General features: G+C 44.2%; 1 protein-coding gene across 1 annotated transcript in view; it reads left to right on the forward strand.

The window, feature by feature from the left end:
• The window catches only part of Sgk1 (serum/glucocorticoid regulated kinase 1), a 124,327-nt gene that overhangs the window by 87,882 nt on the left and 17,260 nt on the right, over nt 1–19,185 (forward strand). The window contains exon 3 of the mRNA XM_032894876.1: nt 6,181–6,256. Coding sequence (XP_032750767.1) covers nt 6,181–6,256 — 76 coding nt within the window. The remainder of the gene's footprint in view (nt 1–6,180; nt 6,257–19,185) is intronic.

The raw sequence follows: 19,185 nt of genomic DNA on the forward strand, positions 1-19,185 counted from the left end.
CCTTTATTATTTTGTCTTTCTGGACAAAGACTCATAGAGAAAGATATCAAGGAATGCAGTGTCGTTTGCAATGGGAGGTATTTAAAACATTCCTCTTCTCATAGGCTGAGAAATGGACACTTGTTTTTGGCTTCACCGATTATCGCTTTCATTCCTCATATGCTTTGCCGAACAGTGACTCAAAGGAGCCACCATTCTTACTTTGTAGCCCATATCTGTGGACACACCCTCCTCAAGGTGTGTTCCCGCCTTCCGGTACAAGTTGTTCAATGCCGGTCTTGGCGCCTAGAAATATTTCAGTACTTTAAACCCACCAGCCCTTTGGGATGGAACCCTGACGGGGTTGCCCATTCTCCGTGAAGCCGGGATAGAGTCAATTAGAAAGGAATGCGCCTTAGATGGGGCAAAAGGAATCTTGGGGCAGCTTCTTTTGCTAATAATTTCCTGAATTATACTTGAACTTGTGAGAAGAATTTTCAAGGTATTGAGGGCTTTGTTTTTATTTTTTCAGTATGTCGTGTCATAGAAAACACTCTGGAAGATACACTGGCCACATGTGTTGATGTACCTAATAGTAGAAAGGGCCTAAAGTTTTTGTTTGTTTGTCTTGTTTTGTTTTTGCAAAGAAAATGAAGGGAAAGAAAACAAAACAAAAAGAGAATTGCTGTGTGCGAGACACCTGGGGGATGGGCAACTGTCACTGCCAGACTTTTATGGGAAAGATATTAAGAATGGGGGCTTCTGCTACTGCAAATTAACCCCATCCCATGGCACTCGTTGCCCATAAAGTTAGGAGGCTTAGCGTATCATAAAAAGACAAAAACACACATACTAACCATATCTCAGCATAGTCGGCATGTCCTTTAACTACAGAACCTCAAGCTCGATGAGATCTAGGTTCTTGACTGATTCATCCTCATTTTGAGTTTTTTTTTTTTTTTTTTTTTTTTTTGGAGCTGGGGACCCAACCCAGGGCCTTGCGCTTCCTAGGCAAGCGCTCTACCACTGAGCTAAATCCCAACCCTCACTTTGAGTTTTAAGCCAAGATCATATACTATAGCCTCAAGTGGCTCCAAACTCACGGTAATTCTCCTGCCTCAGCCTCCCAAGTGCGAAGGTTACAGGTGTCACACCAACCGTGCCTGGTTCTGATTCTCATCTTAAGAGCTTAGGGATTATAATTTATTCAGCAAACACTTCTGGATATCTACTGTGTATCAAGTGCCCCTTTTAAGTAGCCAGTGTTTATAAGAGGACAAAAAGAAAACAAGGGAGAAAACTATGTTTCGGTGTATCATCAGACCATGGATGAAAAATAGGCAGGAAAGAGAAAGGAAGCTTTCATCCTCCTAGGGCATGCAGCACAGGCTGACAGAAAGGTGACATTTGAGCTCACAGGTAGAGACAAGTATGTGCATACCTGCGGGAGGAAGGTCCAGGGTGAGGAATAAGTGGGTGCAGTCCAGTAAAGAAGCCTTTTTACTGCCTCATTTGTGTGGAGCTTATTTTAATAAACAGCAAAGATTAATCTTTACCTTTAAAAAGTGTCTCACATGGGGTTGGGATTTAGCTCAGTGGTAGAGTGCTTGCCCTAGCAAGCGCAAGGCCCTGTTGGTCCCCAGCTCCAAAAAAAAAAAAAAAAAAAAAAAAAAAAAGTGTCTCACATTACTGCTCATGCTAGCATGGAACTCACTTTATACCCAGGATGGCCTCAAACTCTCATGCCAATCCTCCCGCCTCTGCCTTGTGAGGGCCAAAATGAATTGTAGACATGAGCTTTGGACAGCAAAGTTCTTCTATCAGGACTTTCTACTTCCTCACATCTTCCAGCCCCCTGGTCATCACTAACCTGTAGACATGTCTGACGGTCTGAGCGTGGGTCATAGTAACCCTGCCAACCACTGAAACCTACAACTTGGTCTTTCCCGTTATCCTGCCTCTTAATTTGGCCATTTTTTCCAGTGAGGAGATTAAGGTTGAGATTAAGTTCCAGCCCATGGTGTGTGTGTGTGTGTGTGTGTGTGTGTGTGTGTGTGTGTGTGTGTGTGTGTGTATGCTTAAGTGTAAGACAGTCTTAATTTTAATTTTAACCCAGTCCATATAATCTCAAAGCCCACATTCCAGTTGTATGTATTTTAATTTTTACCACATCCCCCCCACCTACCTACCAGCGTTTCCAATGCTAAGTCATTTCTTTCCTTACAGTCCTTCTCCATCTATTATTGAGAAGACCCAACTAAGTCATCTGTGACGTTCTTTCTAGCACAGATACTGAGATTCTCTGATAGCATCAACTTCAGGGACTTTAATGCACTTTGAGTCCCACCAAATCAATGATTTGGTCGATAAACACGCATTGATCGCTGTCTCGCTGAGTTGGACACAGACTGCAAACACCATGCTGCAAGGAAACTTTACTTAAGAATTTGATCGAGTGCTGTGGGATAGAATACACAGAAGTCTGGTCCAGATATCTTGGCCCCCTGTCAACTCTCGATTGGAAAGGCAAACGCCTGCAGGACCACACAGGAAATTTAAGTAGGTGAAGTGAGGTATAGTTTGGCTTGGTGCCAAGCACCCATTGTAGACATCTTGACAAGCTGACTCCTGGTTTCTGCTATGACTCCAACTTACAAATGCAGATATGCAATCATTGATTGCTGTGTTCCTATTGAAAACAAGTATGTAAGGAAAAATAGGCTTTTATAGAGAATCAAACAACAACAACAACAACAAAAGCTATCACCCCACTGACTAACCCTGCCTGTCTAACCTTACTTATGCTTTGGTTAACAGCATAGGGAATAAATTCACGAAAGAGAGGATTGTCCCTCAGTCCACACGTGTGCTGTGGCTCCAAGTATTGTTCTCATGTTCCACTCATTAACCGAAGAGATGGGTTACTGAACCACTGAATTCATTTGAATTTATTCTTGAGTCTTAAGAAACTAAAGTCAGGGGGTTGGGGATTTAGCTCAGTGGTAGAGCGCTTGCCTACAAGCGCAAGGCCCTGGGTTCGGTCCCCAGCTCTGAAAAAAAGAAAAAAGAAAAAAAGAAAAAAAGGAAACTAAAGTCAGGGGTTGGAGAGATGGCTACTGACTGCTCTTCCAGAGATCTTGAGTTCAATTCCCAGAAACCACATGGTGGCTTACAACCATCTGTAATGGAATCCAATGCTTCTCTTCTGGTGTGTCTGAAGACAGGTACAGTATATATATATATATATATATATATATATATAATATATATATATATGTATATATATTAAAGTCAGTTCTCAGGTGATAGGTTGAACTATGTAGTCAAGACTTGAATTCTAGGAACTGATCTGTAGCTTAGAGTCAGAAGGTGGTATGATCCTCAGCCCTGAAAACAAAATAAATGCTAGGCTGGACAGATAATAATAGCAATGATAATTAATACACAATAATAGTAAAAGACTTAGACTCTAGCTCTCAATTGATTATCACTGTTATATTCATTCACGGGCATCCTGAACTATAAAAACTAAGTAACTGACTAGATAAACAAGTGGCAGCTAAGATGAGATAGCCTAGCTCTGTGTTGATACCTCTGTAAACACAGGTTTAGAAGATGAATGCCTTGGAGTAGGTCTGGAATGTTACACAGTAGCACATTTAAGAGTTCCATACAGTAGTTACATTTCTCTCTTTGCTACCCTTAGAGTGGAAATCTCATTAAAGAAATCTTAAATATTTATCCAAAGGAACCAAATTGCTCCTTAGAGGAGTAAAGTTTCAGGCACTTGGTATTGCTTTGGTTTTGACCTGACTTCAGAGACAGGAGTCCCACGAAGACGTGGCAGGATCCACAATAATGATTTTTCTTACTTCTATGGAGTATCTACAGCTACAGAGCATGGCTAATTAATCCTGACAGTGGGTATAGTGGCCCATGGATTCATACTTAAACAGCCCTGTATGGGGATTCATACTCACCTGCTACAAACACAGAGAACGGGGATTCTGATGTCTCTGGCGTGAACAGGAAATGCTATCCCACATAAAAGACATTTTGAAACCAAATAGTAATGTGGAAACATTCATAAGCAAACGAGCTCTCCAAGAATAGCATGCTTGTGTGTAAAGGTCACAAGGCGGGGGGCACAAGGTAGTTACAGCTGTTAACCTAGAAAGACAGTTTGTGTATGGAAATTATCCATATTGGTAGAGTTTTTAAGGAGTGAGAACTTTTTGTGATTAAAAGGTAAAAAGTGGCAAAACCATAGACTTCTCTTTACTCTTGTTAAGTTCCTATGTCTGTTAGGACGTTTTAATTGCTCATGGATATAGGTGGTCTTACCAGGAAGCTGCCCTTCAAGATCAACCCTTAGTTCATATTGCAGAAAGGATGTCGTTTAAGTCAGTGACCTCAGTAAAGAGATTTACTGACTAAAGGGACAAGGACCTATCAACCTGGAAAGGTTAGGCTACCATGAGACACAATGACAATTTTCAAATACTTGAGGATTTGCTACATAAATGAAAAGAAGTACAAAATGCTGTGTAAGCCCAAGGAGGGGAGCTGACTCCAGGGTGGGTGATATGCACCTGTAATTCCAGCACTTTAAAGAGGTAGAGTCAGGAGTTCAAGGCCAACCTGAGCAAGACTCTGTCTGATACAACAGACAAAGCAAATAATTGTGAACTCGAGCCAATGACCAAAGATTTAAAGATCCAGATCTCAGAATATTCTGTCAAAGACATTTCTACAAAATATATTAAGTCCATTTTATCTGTAAGATATGTTCCATTAAGTAAAGACACATTCGAAATCTATACATCATGAGAGGATGACGTTGCTTCCCAAGCATCCCTGCAGCTCCTTGGAAAATTCTACAAGTGATCTAGGACAGAGGCAGGAGGATAACTGTAAGGGTGAGGCAAGTCTGAGCTGTACAGTGAGTTTCTGTCTCAACAAAAGAGAATTTGAAAAAATTAGGATTATAAATTGAATCTGTACTAGAGTCTCCAAATTAAACAGCAAGTATTACATATGCCCATATAAATTACTTAAGAATATAAAGATTCTACTGTAATTATGACTTAGTTTCTTTTTTGTTACTTCAAGAAAAGTGGTAGAGAAAAGGGTTATTAAGGTTCAAATTTGAGAGTATTCTCCATCAAGGTAGGAAAGCCACAGCAGAAGGAGTCTGAGGCAGCTGGTCACATTGTATCCAGTTGAGAAGCAGAGACAAAGAACTCCTGTGTTCAGCTCACTCTCTCAGCTTTAGAAGTCCAGATTCCTGGCAGCCAGGGGAATGGTGCTGCCCACAGTGGGGTTGGGGTGGGGTCTTCCAACTTCAATGAACCTAATGGAGATATTCTCCCACAGGCATGTTCCAAAGCTCATCTCTCAGGTGATTCTAGAGTCATCAAGTTGATGACTGGGATTAGCCTTTACAAATTACAAAAGAAGAATTCTTTTACTTTATTTTTGTTTACTAATTATTATTGTTAAAGACAGTGTCTCACTGCGTGCTCCTAGCTAACCCGTAATTCACTCTGTAGACCAAGCTACCCTCAGACTCACAGAGATCCTCCTACTTCTGCCTCCTAAATGCTTCGATTAAAAGCATGTGCCACCATGCCTGGCTAGAAGAATTTCTTTTTTTCCCTTTTCTTTTTCTTTTTTTTTTTTTCGGAGCTGGGGACCGAACCCAGGGCCTTGCGCTTGCTAGGCAAGCACTCTACCACTGAGCTAAATCCCGAACCCCAAGAATTTCTTTTGAAGTTCTCTTCATTAGTATACATTTTCACAGGCATTATTTACTAAAATTACAGTTTCTGTTACAGACAGATCTGAAACAGCTTTTACGTCGACATTGTGACCCTCTGCAGCAGTTGTGTGGTCTGTGCATTGTACCTAATACTGACAGAGGAGAGAGGGAAAATTATCTGCCAATTACTTATCTAGCTATCAGCCTGACAGCTACCCTATTGTGGGATGAGCGCCAGTCCCAGAGTGTGAAGGCTTAAAGGGTTCCCCACGTATGGGACTTCAGATGTACAGCCAGCAGAGTCCTAAACACCCATTTAGGACAAACAGCTATTTGTAGAAGCTTTAGGTCTGGAATGTTCACCCTAGAACAATAGGCCTGGAAGCAGTGTTGTGATGACTCAATTTTCCCAACCGTTCTTTTCCCTTTATGTTTTCAAGGTGAAAGAACCATGTAATCATGCCAACATCCTGACGAAGCCGGACCCAAGAACCTTCTGGACCAGTGATGACCCAGGTATTATTAGATCGTGTACTCAGGTCCTCCGATGTGCAGGGTACACACTGTACCGTTTGCTTGCATGCTTGTGCCTAAGCCTAACAAATAATTACAGTGCACTGTTAACTTTATTCCTATAAACATTCCTTTATCGTATTTCTCTACTTCGTGATCTTCCCCATCTATATAGCGTTGTGGATGGCAAACTATATTCCAGTGCTGGGGAGCTGGAGTGGCCATAATTCCTGGAGTGGTTGGGAAGGTCAGTGGAATAACATAGGCAAGGGCATTAGCTCAAATGTTTTAGCAGACGTGTTCATGTTGGTAATCTCGGTACTCAGCAGGATCAAGTCCAAGAGTTTAAGGCCAACCTGGGCTATATAGAAAGGAAAAAGTAGTCAAAGAACTTAAAAGCCTAAAATAAACCGTAAGTCCTTAGAGGAGAGCAGACAATGACTGTGCTGTCAATGATCTGAAGCTATCCCAGCAAGGAGAGGACTACTTTGTGAGACGAGAGGAGCACTGCTCTATGAGATGAGGGGAGCACTGCTCTGTGAGATGAGAGGAGCACTGCTCTGTGAGGATGAGAGAAACACTGCTCTGTGAGATGAGAGGAGCACTGCTCTGTGAGGATGAGAGAAACACTGCTCTGTGAGATGAGGGGAGCACTGCTCTGTGAGGATGAGAGGAGCACTGCTCTGTGAGATGAGAGGAGCACTGCTCTGTGAGATGAGGGGAGCACTGCTCTGTGAGGATGAGAGGAACACTGCTCTGTGAGGATGAGAGGAGCACTGCTCTGTGAGGATGAGAGAAACACTGCTCTGTGAGATGAGAGGAGCACTGCTCAGTGAGATGAGGGGAGCACTGCTCTGTGAGATGAGGGGAGCACTGCTCTGTGAGATGAGGGGAGCACTGCTCTGTGAGGATGAGAGGAGCACTGCTCTGTGAGATGAGAGGAGCACTGCTCTGTGAGATGAGGGGAGCACTGCTCTGTGAGGATGAGAGGAGCACTGCTCTGTGAGATGAGAGGAACACTGCTCTGTGAGGATGAGAGGAGCACTGCTCTGTGAGATGAGGGGAGCACTGCTCTGTGAGATGAGGGGAGCACTGCTCTGTGAGATGAGAGGAGCACTGCTCTGTGAGGATGAGAGAAACACTGCTCTGTGAGATGAGGGGAGCACTGCTCTGTGAGGATGAGAGGAGCACTGCTCTGTGAGATGAGAGGAGCACTGCTCTGTGAGATGGGAGGAGCACTGCTCTGTGAGATGGGAGGAGCACTGCTCTGTGAGATGAGAGGAGCACTGCTCTGTGAGATGAGGGGAGCACTGCTCTGTTAGATGAGAGGAGCACTGCTCTGTGAGATGAGAGGAGCACTGCTCTGTGAGATGGGAGGAGCACTGCTCTGTGAGATGGGAGGAGCACTGACTGCTCTGTGAGGATGAGAGGAGCACTGCTCTGCGAGATGAGGGGAGCACTGCTCTGTTAGATGAGAGGAGCACTGCTCTGTTAGATGAGAGGAGCACTGCTCTGTGAGATGAGAGGAGCACTGCTCTGTGAGATGAGAGGAGCACTGCTCTGTGAGATGAGAGGAGCACTGCTCTGTGAGATGAGAGGAGCACTGCTCTGTGAGATGGGAGGAGCACTGCTCTGTGAGATGGGAGGAGCACTGCTCTGTGAGATGAGGGGAGCACTGCTCTGTGAGGATGAGAGGAACACTGCTCTGTGAGATGGGAGGAGCATTGCTCTGTGAGATGGGAGGAGCACTGACTGCTCTGTGAGGATGAGAGGAGCACTGCTCAGTGAGATGAGGGGAGCACTGCTCTGTGAGATGATAGGAACACTGCTCCAAGTTGAGAGGAGCACTGACTGCTCTGTGAGATGAGAAGAGCATTGCTCTTTGAGATGAGATCCTATGCTTCAACTTATACAAGACCAGCGGGGGACAGAACTCACTTACCTAACATGCACAAGGTCCTAGGTTTGATCCCCAGCACCACAAATAAAATAAAAACTAAGGAAAACAAAAGAGTCCTTGGATTTGGGCTGGGTTTGAAGTTCTGTGGTAGAGGGCTTAACTAGCATGTAGAAGGCCTAGGTTCAAGGTGTAAGATTAAAAAAAAATTGATTAGAGGGCAAAGTATGTTCTAGAAGCGAGAAGACTTTTTTCTATGAGCCGTAATGCCAAATAGCACTAAGGAGACAGAGGAATGAAGGGGAGTTAGGCTGAAGCAGAAAGAAGCTAAAACAACTAAGAGAGTGTGAACGGCTTTCACTTTCTCTAATTAAGTAGGGTCTAATGAAACAGGAAAACGGTGCTGATCCTTAATATTTATGTTATGCCTCACACGTTTATGAAGTGTATTCGCAAAATTAAATTCAGTGTATGCAGCAGGCCCGTGAAATAGGAGGGGCCATCCAAGCCTAGGAGGCTGGAAAGGGGGTGACAGGCTAGAACATCTGATAGCATCCAAAGTCCAAGGCCAGGACAGCGGAAGGCTGGGAGAGGGGCAGAGCCCAGAGCCAGCTGCTGTACTCCATCCACTGCCTGGGGAGACTGCATTCCAGCGAGGAGCTGTGGGGGCTAATTGTGCTTTAATCTTTTCTTCACAAAAGGACTGGGGCTACTCCAAAACCTAGCTGGGCTGCCTTGTTGGCCTCAGTAGGAAAGGAAGAACCTAGGCTCACAGAGACTTGAAGTGCCTGTGTGTGGGGATACCCACCCTCTCAGAGGAGAAGGGGATAGGGGTTGGGGAGGGAGTGACCAGGAAGGGGTCAGTGAGCAGGCTGTAAAATGATTAAGTAAAAAATTAAATTAAATTAAATTGAAAATACAGTCAAGGAACGCGTGGAGGGTGTGTGTGTGTGTGTGTGTGTGTGTGTGTGTGTGTGTGTGTGTGAAACTCTGTTTTTTCTTTGAGAGACTAAGTTTGTCTATCATTTTATCTATCGTCCTTTTCCATTATGTGTGTCTTTCGAAGGAAGATGGGAAAACACATCTGTGCTGTCCTTTCAGTCCTTTAGCAAAACAACGCCACAATAAACAAGCCATCTGCTGGCTGAGACTGCTAAGATCCGCATGGTGTATGGTGAAGGGGCAAAGAGGAAGGCGGCCTTAGCGTGAAGGATTCTTGACGTGATGTGAAGAGAATGCAAGAGAGGGGGACACCATCTGGGACAGGCATGGAGACCTTGGATACTTGTAGGAGGCAAAGGAATTACAACGGAAGAACACTGAATGCAGAACAAGTCTGAGACAGGAGGATTGTGAGTTGAAGGCCAGCCTAGGGTCTGCAGGGTAAAGCTCAGTCTCAAAATGAAACATTGAGAGAATATAATCAGAACTCTGTCATGTCTGCTCACTTTGAAAGTTTCTGTGTGACTTGAAGGTTATAACAACAGTGTCTCTCCTCCCTGACACAGTCATTCATGCAATTCCTGAAACAGGAGCATGAAAATCTTTATGTAAGGTAGTAGAATTGTCCTACAAATGTTCAATTTAGTCAGTTTTTGTCACACAGACTGTGTGTGTGTGTGTGTGTGTGTGTGTGTGTGTGTTCCAGCTAAGGACTGATTTTTAAGGCCTTGTCTATGCTAATCGAGTGTTCTTACACAGAGCCACATCCCTAGTGAGATTTATTTATTTAATCACCTACTCACTTGTAAACCCTGTATTAGTCAGGGTTCTCTACAGAATGGGAAGTCCAAGAATCCAGAAGTTGCTTAGGCCACAAGGCTGGACATCTCAGCTGGTCTTCAGTAGACACCAGAATCCCAAAGAGGTGGTAGGCGCTGATGCCAATGAAGGGATGGACCTGCCTGAAAAGGAGGAGCAAACAGGCAACGAGCCAAAGCTTCCTCTTTCCGTGTCACTCAAGGTCTGGATGAAAGGTGTTTATGCGTCTTCCCACCTCAGAGATCTAGAAAAGAAGTGGACCCACCCACTTGAAACCAAGCAAAAACTATTTCACTGCTGTGCCCTTCATTTCTGGATTGCAGTTCGTTCCAGATGTAGTAGTCAAGTTGACAATCAAGAATAGCCACCACAAATACGATAAGCCTAACTAGGCCGCATAGTCTCTCGTTTCTTCTTTACCCAGACAGGGTTTCCTTGTGCAGCCCTGGCTGTCCTGGAAATTGCTCTGTAGAACAGTTGCTGCCAACTGAGAGATAACGCCTGTCTCCACCTCCCAAGTGCTGGGAATAAAGGCGTGTGTTACCACGCCCACCCCAAATATTATTTTATTAAGGATAAGGAATTTCTGAGAATCAGCTCACCCTGAAGTCTGGTAGAAATATTTTCACACCTAGCATTCTTTGCAAGAGGAAGGCTGGGTACTTGTTTGCCATATGCAGCTGCCAGAGAGACGCGAAACGTATTGTTTAGTTTCAGGTTTGCATTTAGGATTTAAAGTGTTTTATACTTGACACAGAGTGTAAGGTGCCGTGTGTTAAGGGTCATGTAGGTAATCCCAGTAGGCAGGAGGATCAACCACGACAAGTCTGAGGGCAGCCTGACCTCATGGTAAGACCAAATCATTTCAAGAAGAAGGAAGGGAAGAAGATAGAAAAAGAGAGGAGAGGGAGGAGAAGAGTACAGGAAGAATCGAATCGGCCTGTTTTCAAGTCCACCCATTTCTCTGGGACTAGGGTCCCTCACGCCCTCCCAGCATTCACTCAGACAATAGCAAACCGGCCACACAAGTTCCAACTCCTTTCTGCTCTCACTTAAGACTGAAACTTGCGCCCGCCATTTGCTTTTCTGTATACATTTAAGTTGCTGGTCCGGTGGTGGGCTGGAGTATACTATAAATTAGAATTTCAACACAGAATGAGTCTCCTTCCGCGTTCACAATGTGTTTTCCCCAGTGCTATTATGGGCACACTGATAGCTCTCTGGCTATGAGAAGCCAGGTGAGGATAAGCAGTGATCAAACTGTAGGCCTGTCTTGAGAACCATTCTTTATCCGGTCACTTGCTCTCCAGGTAAGAAAATGGCTCCCTGAAGCTCTTCCTGGATTTATTCAAGTCTGCTATCATGAGTTCTTATGTTATTAACTGCTATCATGTTATTAACCCTTCCTTACCTTTGTCAAAATCTTTAGATTTAGTTTCGAGAGCTCATTGTTTACCGTCTGGTTTGAGACAGAGTCATCCAGGTTAGATTCAAACTCCCAGCAATTCTCCTGCCGTGGTTTCCCAATCTCTAGGATTAATAGGCAAGAACTTCTGTGCACAGCTAGATTACTTTGAAGGGAAAATTTGAGAGCCATAATCAAAACTGAAGATGTTTTTTCCTGAGGAGACAAGTTTATGTCTTTTATATGTATAGTGATGTATAGTTTGTGTGTCTGTGTGTGTTTGTGTGTGTGTTTATATGTGCGATGGTTCATGTGTGTAGGAAGAGGGGACACCCAGGTGGGAAGGGATACATGGGGAAGGGGAGCCAGGGTGATGTAGAGGAGAGACATGATCCTCAGTAACAATGTGTGAGAAAAACCAGAAGAAATAGGCTTAGTAATCGAATCAAATAATAAAGTTCCTAAAAAGAGTGGATGGAGTCAGGGGTTGAGGATTTGGCCCAGTGGTAGAATGCTTGCCTAGCAAGCGCAAGGCCCTGGGGTCGGTTCCCAGCTCCAAATTAAAAAAAAAAAAAAAAAAGGAAAGAGTGGATGGAGTCACTTTGTATAGATGGGTAAAAGGTCACGTGTGGAATTCTCAGTGCCAGATGTGGCTGCCTCTCTGCAAGTTGTTAGTTAAGGAGGACCTTACAGAGCCCGAAGTGTCACAGGCAACCGTCCAAGCTGCTATTTGCTGACTGGAACTAAATGGTAATACCCCATTGATGAAAGCACCACATGCCTTGGTCACAGGACAGAGAAAGTTCAAGCTGGAACTGGACTGGAACTTTCCTCCTTGCTGGCCAGCCCTCAGAATTCCAGAAGGTGCTATGCTGGGGGAGAATTCTCATTAAGTCTTACTCAGCTGTGGATCCCTTGTTCAAGGTGAGCCTCTTGGTGCAATGTGTCAAGGTTGTCGTGGGGGTAACAACCACTCTCTGACTGGATTTGGTGTTGGGGTCCATAAGAAGAAATTGACTTCTGGTATTGTAAACCTAGCCGAAAGCCTGTGGCTTGTGAGGTCATTTGGTCTAGGGAGGAAACTTCTATAGGTTCTAAGAGGACCTGACGTGCCCACCAAATTGCCTTCTCTATAACCGTGTTTGTGCCCATAGAATGCCACTGCTATCGGCTTTCGTCAGCGAGGTTCCATTCTGCAGTGATCAGCGGTGACTGCAAAGTCATCACTGGTCAAAGTACACATGTAAATGACTGTTGAATGCCCAGCCGTAATGGGATGTTTCTAATACGCCTTTCACAGTGCAGGGAACACCACGGAGGATGGGGTGGAAAGGACGGAAAATCTAGAGAAAAGTGCGGGGTGGGTTGCAGCGTGGAATAGCGACTCACAAGCTTGCCTAGCTATGACAGTCTAGGGCTCACCGCAGGCATGATTTCCTGTATGAGCTTGGCACACTGTCACCTGTCAGCACCCTGTCACAGGAGGCCAGGCGCCTCAGCCACGCAGTCCGTCCCCTTATCGACTCTGATTCAGACTACTTTGCTTTGTAGGAGTTGAAATTTGACCACAGACGACCTCAATATGACAATAGCCACTGATAGTCTTGATCTATTAACTTAGTGAGTCACACCGCAGAAGGTTTTTTTTTTTTATGCCGACAAACGAAAGGCTCCTGGCAAACTCCGTTTTCCCTTTGCAAGTACAACAAAGCATCATCACGAAAAGAGGGGGAAGGAAAAAATGGACATCTTCAGTTAGAACCAAGTCCTTAGCTATCTCCCATTACCCCTTAAAATAATTCCCAGCATGCTCAGCTCCTAAAAGTCCTTTGCATACGACATAGGCACAATTAAACATGTGTTGGACAAATGAATTCGAGTAGCTCTCACCAAAACTTAAGGTGGAGGAGTGTGTTCCGTTCTGATGGTTTTCTGAAGACAGTTATCAGAAGGGCAGAGGTGTGTTGCATCACTCAGTTTGCCTCCTATACTGGCATTTCAAAATAGACTTCCATCACTCCCATGTTTGTGCGCGCGCGCGCACGTGTGTGTGTGTGTGTGTGTGTGTGTGTGTGTGTGTGTGTGTGTGTATTTAAGATAAGGTCTTTTTTGAGCTGGGGACCAAACCCAGGGCCTTGCGGTTGCTAGGCAATCGCTCTACCACTGAGCTAAATTCCCAACCCCTTAAGATAAGGTCTTATTGTAGTTCAAGGTCTCAGACAGACCCAAAGTCATGGCAGTCTCCAGCCTCAGTCTTCCAAGCACTGGCATTACAGGCCTGAGCTAGCATGTTCAGATAACACTGTACATTTAGAAACTGCCGGCCACAAGCGCTCTCCGTATCCTGAAGCATGTCTCTTTCGGTGGAGTAGCTACCCGGTGCCCGGAGTAGCAGGAAGCAGCGAGTTCTGCCTTGCCTGCTGTGGTTCATGTGGTGAACTTGAGAATAAAACCTCCCGACTCTGCCACGGAATCCGGACTTCCGCCTCGGTGGCTTCCTGCCACGATCTACCCGCTGGGTGATTTCATTTCTTCCACCAGCGAGAACGGGACCGTTAATACTAGAGCCTGAGCAGTTCGTGCATTCGAAGCGAAAATGCTACACAGCTGATGGTGTAACATGTTCTTAGTGGGCAGTGCGTGTTTTCGGAGGGAGAATTCTGCTCTTAAAGGACAGTTCACACATTTGCATCCCATGTTTCCTTTTACTACTCCTCTCACTGTTTCATGCTCTATTAGACCGTTAGTGGTTTCTGTATTTCCTCAAATTCAAAGCCTCATTGTAGATTGAACTTTATCATCTAGGGCCCAGACACAAGACTGACAGGCTTCCTGGAGACTCATTCAGGCACGCGCTCTGGGCCCAAAGTCCTGCAGCTACAGATACCATTAGGCGTTACCTGCTCATTTAGATAAAATAGCTCCCTTCATCTTTTGGCTCGGCTTTTAATCTTTAACCCAAGTAATTGACAAGGTAAGGTTGTAAAGTCAGATTTTAGGTTTTTTTCTTCTTGGTTCCATTATTCTTGGCATGTGGCAATTCGTATTCTTCTGTGTAGTCTTGGCTACCGCAACCAGAAAGACGGGGACACATTTTTCTTGCATTCTTAGAATCCTCAATAGAGAGTGTTGGAGTCTATGCTGTATGTGGTGGTAAGTACATGTTTTCCTACCAGTAGGGAAGGCAAAGGCAGCGAGATTGGAGTCCAAAGCCATTTTAACCTGTACAGTGGACTTGAGGCCAGCCTGTGCTGTGTGAAACCTTATCTCAAAAACAGCCGGGAAGCACCCAAACCAAAGGGGTGGAATTTTAAAACCAGGACTTGGAATGCGGGAAAGAACTTTGCTGTTTCCGCATGCGCAGTTCTAGACCGAGGATGGGTTATCCATCCCAGGGTACAGCGAATGTCCACTCAGAGGCCTGTGCTGGAAGGTGCTGAGAGTCAAGCTTAGGTAGCGTTTGAGTCGTTTGGCGTTAAAGTCTGTCAGATCCCAGCCTCATGACTACCCCGCTGCTGTGACTACAGAACCAATTTAGCTTGTCACGGAGGAGCCCCCACGTTCTCTCAGATTGAGTCAATTAAGGGCTCGGCCTTCTGTGGCATTACAAATGGAGCAAGGTCTGTTCTGCCTCTGTGGGGCTCAGGAAGTTATCTTCCTCTTCCCTCTATCTAAAATTACTCGTTATTTCTGCTGTTTGACTCGGTGGTGGGGGGGGGGATTAAACTCACGGTGCTCTACCAATGGTGTTTTCTCTGGTTCCCAACAATCCACTAAAGATGTTTTCACACAGCGCAGGTACTGTTCTACTTACAACAGAGATTTATCCCAATAAACACAAGCTGAAGTGTCCCATCGGGAAGCATTTGGCACACACACCCCACCAAACATTATAACTTGGTTTACCTGCTCTACCAGTGTTCAGAACATTTACGTTAACCTACAGTAAAAGTAAGCTATCACGAGGAGCAATCATCTGTCTCTACATCACTGGCCAGGAAAAGATTACTTTTTTTTTTTTTTTTTTTAAGAAAATGTAATTTCTATTGAAGACATATCAATCTAGCACAATCACATCAAAATACTCCAACCATGACCTGTGCTCACAGATGACTCCGTGGGTAAAAGGTATCTGCCAGCAACCAGAGTCCCAGCCCCAGGACCCAGGCGGTGGACGGAGAAAATCAAGTTCCTCAAGTTGTCCTCAGAGCTCGCCATTTACAGTGTGACATATCCATGAGCGCGCGCGCGCGCGCGCACACACACACACACACACACACACACACACACACACACAATGGAACAAAACAAGTAATATGTAAACAATACCATTGTTTTCTAAAACTTGTAAGTTGAACAATTATAAATCAAGGCTATCTTCTTGCACCAATTTTATTCAAATAATTCGTTTCATACCTAAGAGCTTTGATTTTTTTCAAAGACCTTTTTTCTGTCTGTCTACCAGTCTGTTTGAAACTGGCTATATAGCTGGCCATGTATTTGCCTGGCCTGAAAGTCATTGTGTAGACCAGGCTGACCTTGAACTTGTGAAGCTCTTCCTGTCTCTGCCTTTATCTCCGCCTCTTCCTCTGCCTCTGCCGCTTCCTCTGGTGGGCCAGGAAGACAGGCACACAGTTTTCCTTACTGCTAAAATTATATCTGGAAATTCTTGCTAGATTTGAAGTAGGAATATCTACTTTTTTTTTGTTGTTGTTGTTTGTTTGTCCCCCCCCCCCGGAGCTGGGGACCGAACCCAGGGCCTTGTGCTTGCTAGGCAAGCGCTCTACCACTGAGCTAAATCCCCAACCCCTCTACTTTTAATCCATATCTTGAAGCAAGAAGACACATCTTTTATCCAGACATTCAGCCTCATGGGTAAGCAACCCCTGGATTTTTGGACTTTCCATTCACAGCTGGCCATTGTATTATATGGACTGCAGCCTGTAAGTCTGTTAATCTCCTTTGTATATCTATAGATTCTTTCTAAAAGTTCTGTTACTCCAGAGCCGTGGCTCTCGACATTCCTAATGCTGTGACCCTCGTGTTGTGTTGGGGGACCACCATAAAATTATTTTTGTTGCTACTTTATAACTGTTATGAACCATAATGTAAATATCTGATATGCAGGGTATCTGATATGTGACTCCCAAAGGGGTTGAAAACTGCTGTTCTGGAGAAACCTGAATAATACATGTCATTTTAGAAGTGTGAGATAAGTAGATTGAAGGCAAGTCATGATTTAGTCAAGTTACCTCTCATATTTCAACAAGTTTCCCTCGTTTTATTATCCTATATCAATCTGCATCAAGATGTGAGTTGTAGCTAAGGTTAAAGTGTTTCAGTGTGTGGGGATGTAGTTCAGTTGTTGGTGACTGTCTCCTGCATCCACAAAGCCCTGGGCTCCATTCCCAGTACCACGTAAGCCAACACTTGGGAGGTAGAGACCATCGGTCAGAAGCTCAAGGACACCCTCAGCTCCACCACAGTCAGTTAAAGGTCAACCCGCACCGAATAATGACTGAAGCCAGCCGACGGTCTAATTTTTAAGGTCTAATGCATTTGGTTAATTTGCTGAAATAATTAAGCCTCTGGTAGCTTTCTTTCTTCTTACAAAGGACATTTTATAATGCCTAATACAAATTGTTGAGAGGGAAGCTTTCAACAAGTTAAATTTGGATTTACTCAAGCAAAGGATTCCTTTCATTTTTTTTTCCTCACCCAAGATATGGTTTCTCTGTGTAGCCATGGCTGTCCTTGAGCTCTCGTTCTCTAGACCTGGTTGGCCTCAAAACTCAAGAGATTCACCTACTCCAGGTCAAGCAAAGGATTCTAAATTTATGCCAGGCTTCAGAATCAAAGGAGACTCAGGCCCAGGAATGGTGGGCAAGCCTAGGAATTTGGGAGGTGAAGGAAAAGAAAGTCGTAAGTTCAAGGCCACTTGGGCCGTATAGTGAGTGGAACCAGGTCTCAAAGAGCAAAATGACAAGCTTTGGAAAAGAGATTGCTCCGTGGTGCTGGTGGTTGGTGGTGGTAGTGGTGGTGATAATGGTAATGGTGCACACCTTTAATCCCAGCATTTAGAAGGCAGAGACAGTTCAAGGCCAGCCTTATCTACAGAGCAAGTTTCGAGACAGTCGGGACTGCACCGAGGAACCCTGTCTCAAAGGACAGCTATCTTGGGCAACAGGAACATTTGAGTAAGAAGTGTTTTAATACAAAACATGTGCACCACATATATATGAATATATTTTTGCCAACATATGTACACATACAGATCACAAACATAAATATATAAGGCAACATAAGAAAAGGTTTGAAGAAGAAAATGGTTTTTTGGGGTTTTTTTTTTTTTTTTGAGTTCTTCATGACAAGACTATGTTTTGTTACATAAAATACAGGTTTTGAGACAAGATATATATTCCAGCCTGGCTTAAAATTTACTTTGTAGCTGTGGAGAGCTATGAACTCTTGTTCCTTCTGCCCTCATCTCCAAAGTGTTGGGATTGCAAGCATGTAACAGGGCATGTGACAAAATATACTTTGGATATTTAAAAACTACTTTGTAACTTTAAAACTGTACATAGTAAAAATAACCAATAACATGTATATATATATATATATATATATACACACACACACACACACACACACACACACACACACACACACACACACACACACACACACCCCATCCATCCTAATAGCTATCCCTGGAACGAAAATGGCTCACTGAAGGGCAGGGTGAGGACAGGGCTTCTTTTTTTAGTTTGTTTACAGGGTCTCTAGTCCTGGAGCTCACTCCATAAACCAGGGTAGCCTTGAACTCAGAGATCCACCCGCCTCTGGCTTCCAAGTACTGGAATTAAAGGCGTGTACCACCACGCCCAGCTGTGGACTTAGCTTCTTAACAGAATGAGTGGAAAGAAAAGGATCATTGGAGATGGGGGTGTGTAAATGGAGGAAATTAGAAATGAGAATAGAATTAGATTTTAGGGTAGAGAGTTCATACAAAACAAAACAAAATGGTCCTGATTTAAACTCTGGTTATTATGGTGTAGACTGACAGGAAATAGAGAATACAAGGAGACCTAGGAGAAGGCAGTCACAGGGTGGCCAGGGGCTCGTGGAATGAGCATCCATGAGCCACATGGCTTTCTAACCTTACTTCTGCTTTCAGAAATGCAAGGCAATCAGCCGCTTCTGTTGATTAGAGTTTTGTTAGAGGAGTATTGTGTGGCAGTGACTAGGCTGTACTGTCCTCGTGGGCATTAAATGACGTAAGTTGACTTCTCAAACTGTTCATCCACCTACTCTCACCCAAGTTTCCCATCATCCCTTCTGGTTATCAAAATGGCTATTAACTTCGAGGAGAGTTGAGCGAATACTTTACTCAGCCTGATGATGAATCCTAATGCAGGCCAGAACTGGAATGTTGGATTTCCTGGAAACCCTGCCCGCTCTCTTTACTGCTTCAATGATGTCAAAGCTGTGACATTAGCGAGAATGTGCACACAGGTGTTTGGGGAAAAGAATTCAAACTGAGAAAAGTAATCTTGCCAATAAATCTAGGCTGTAGACTGCTCATGATTTCCCAGTGTATGCTAGTGCATCTTGTATGTTTAAGGTAAGGTAGACCCAATTCTATGGGGTAGTTAACAGTGAAGAGTGTTTCAGTCATGGCAATTGGGTTAGAATTGCATAAAGAACGTTGTGTTTTCTCTACTGTATAGGCTTTCTCCACTGAAGAATAAGCCAACTTAAAGAAAACTGAAAACTAAAAGTAAAAAGGGGGCAAATTTATTTGGGGGGTAGCTCTCGAGGATTCACTGCTTCTAAGGAATGTGGCCAGGGAAATTGCCAATCTGCATG

The sequence above is a fragment of the Rattus rattus genome, chromosome 2 (genome assembly GCF_011064425.1).
Source record: "Rattus rattus isolate New Zealand chromosome 2, Rrattus_CSIRO_v1, whole genome shotgun sequence".
In the NCBI taxonomy this organism is placed as follows: domain Eukaryota; kingdom Metazoa; phylum Chordata; class Mammalia; order Rodentia; family Muridae; genus Rattus; species Rattus rattus.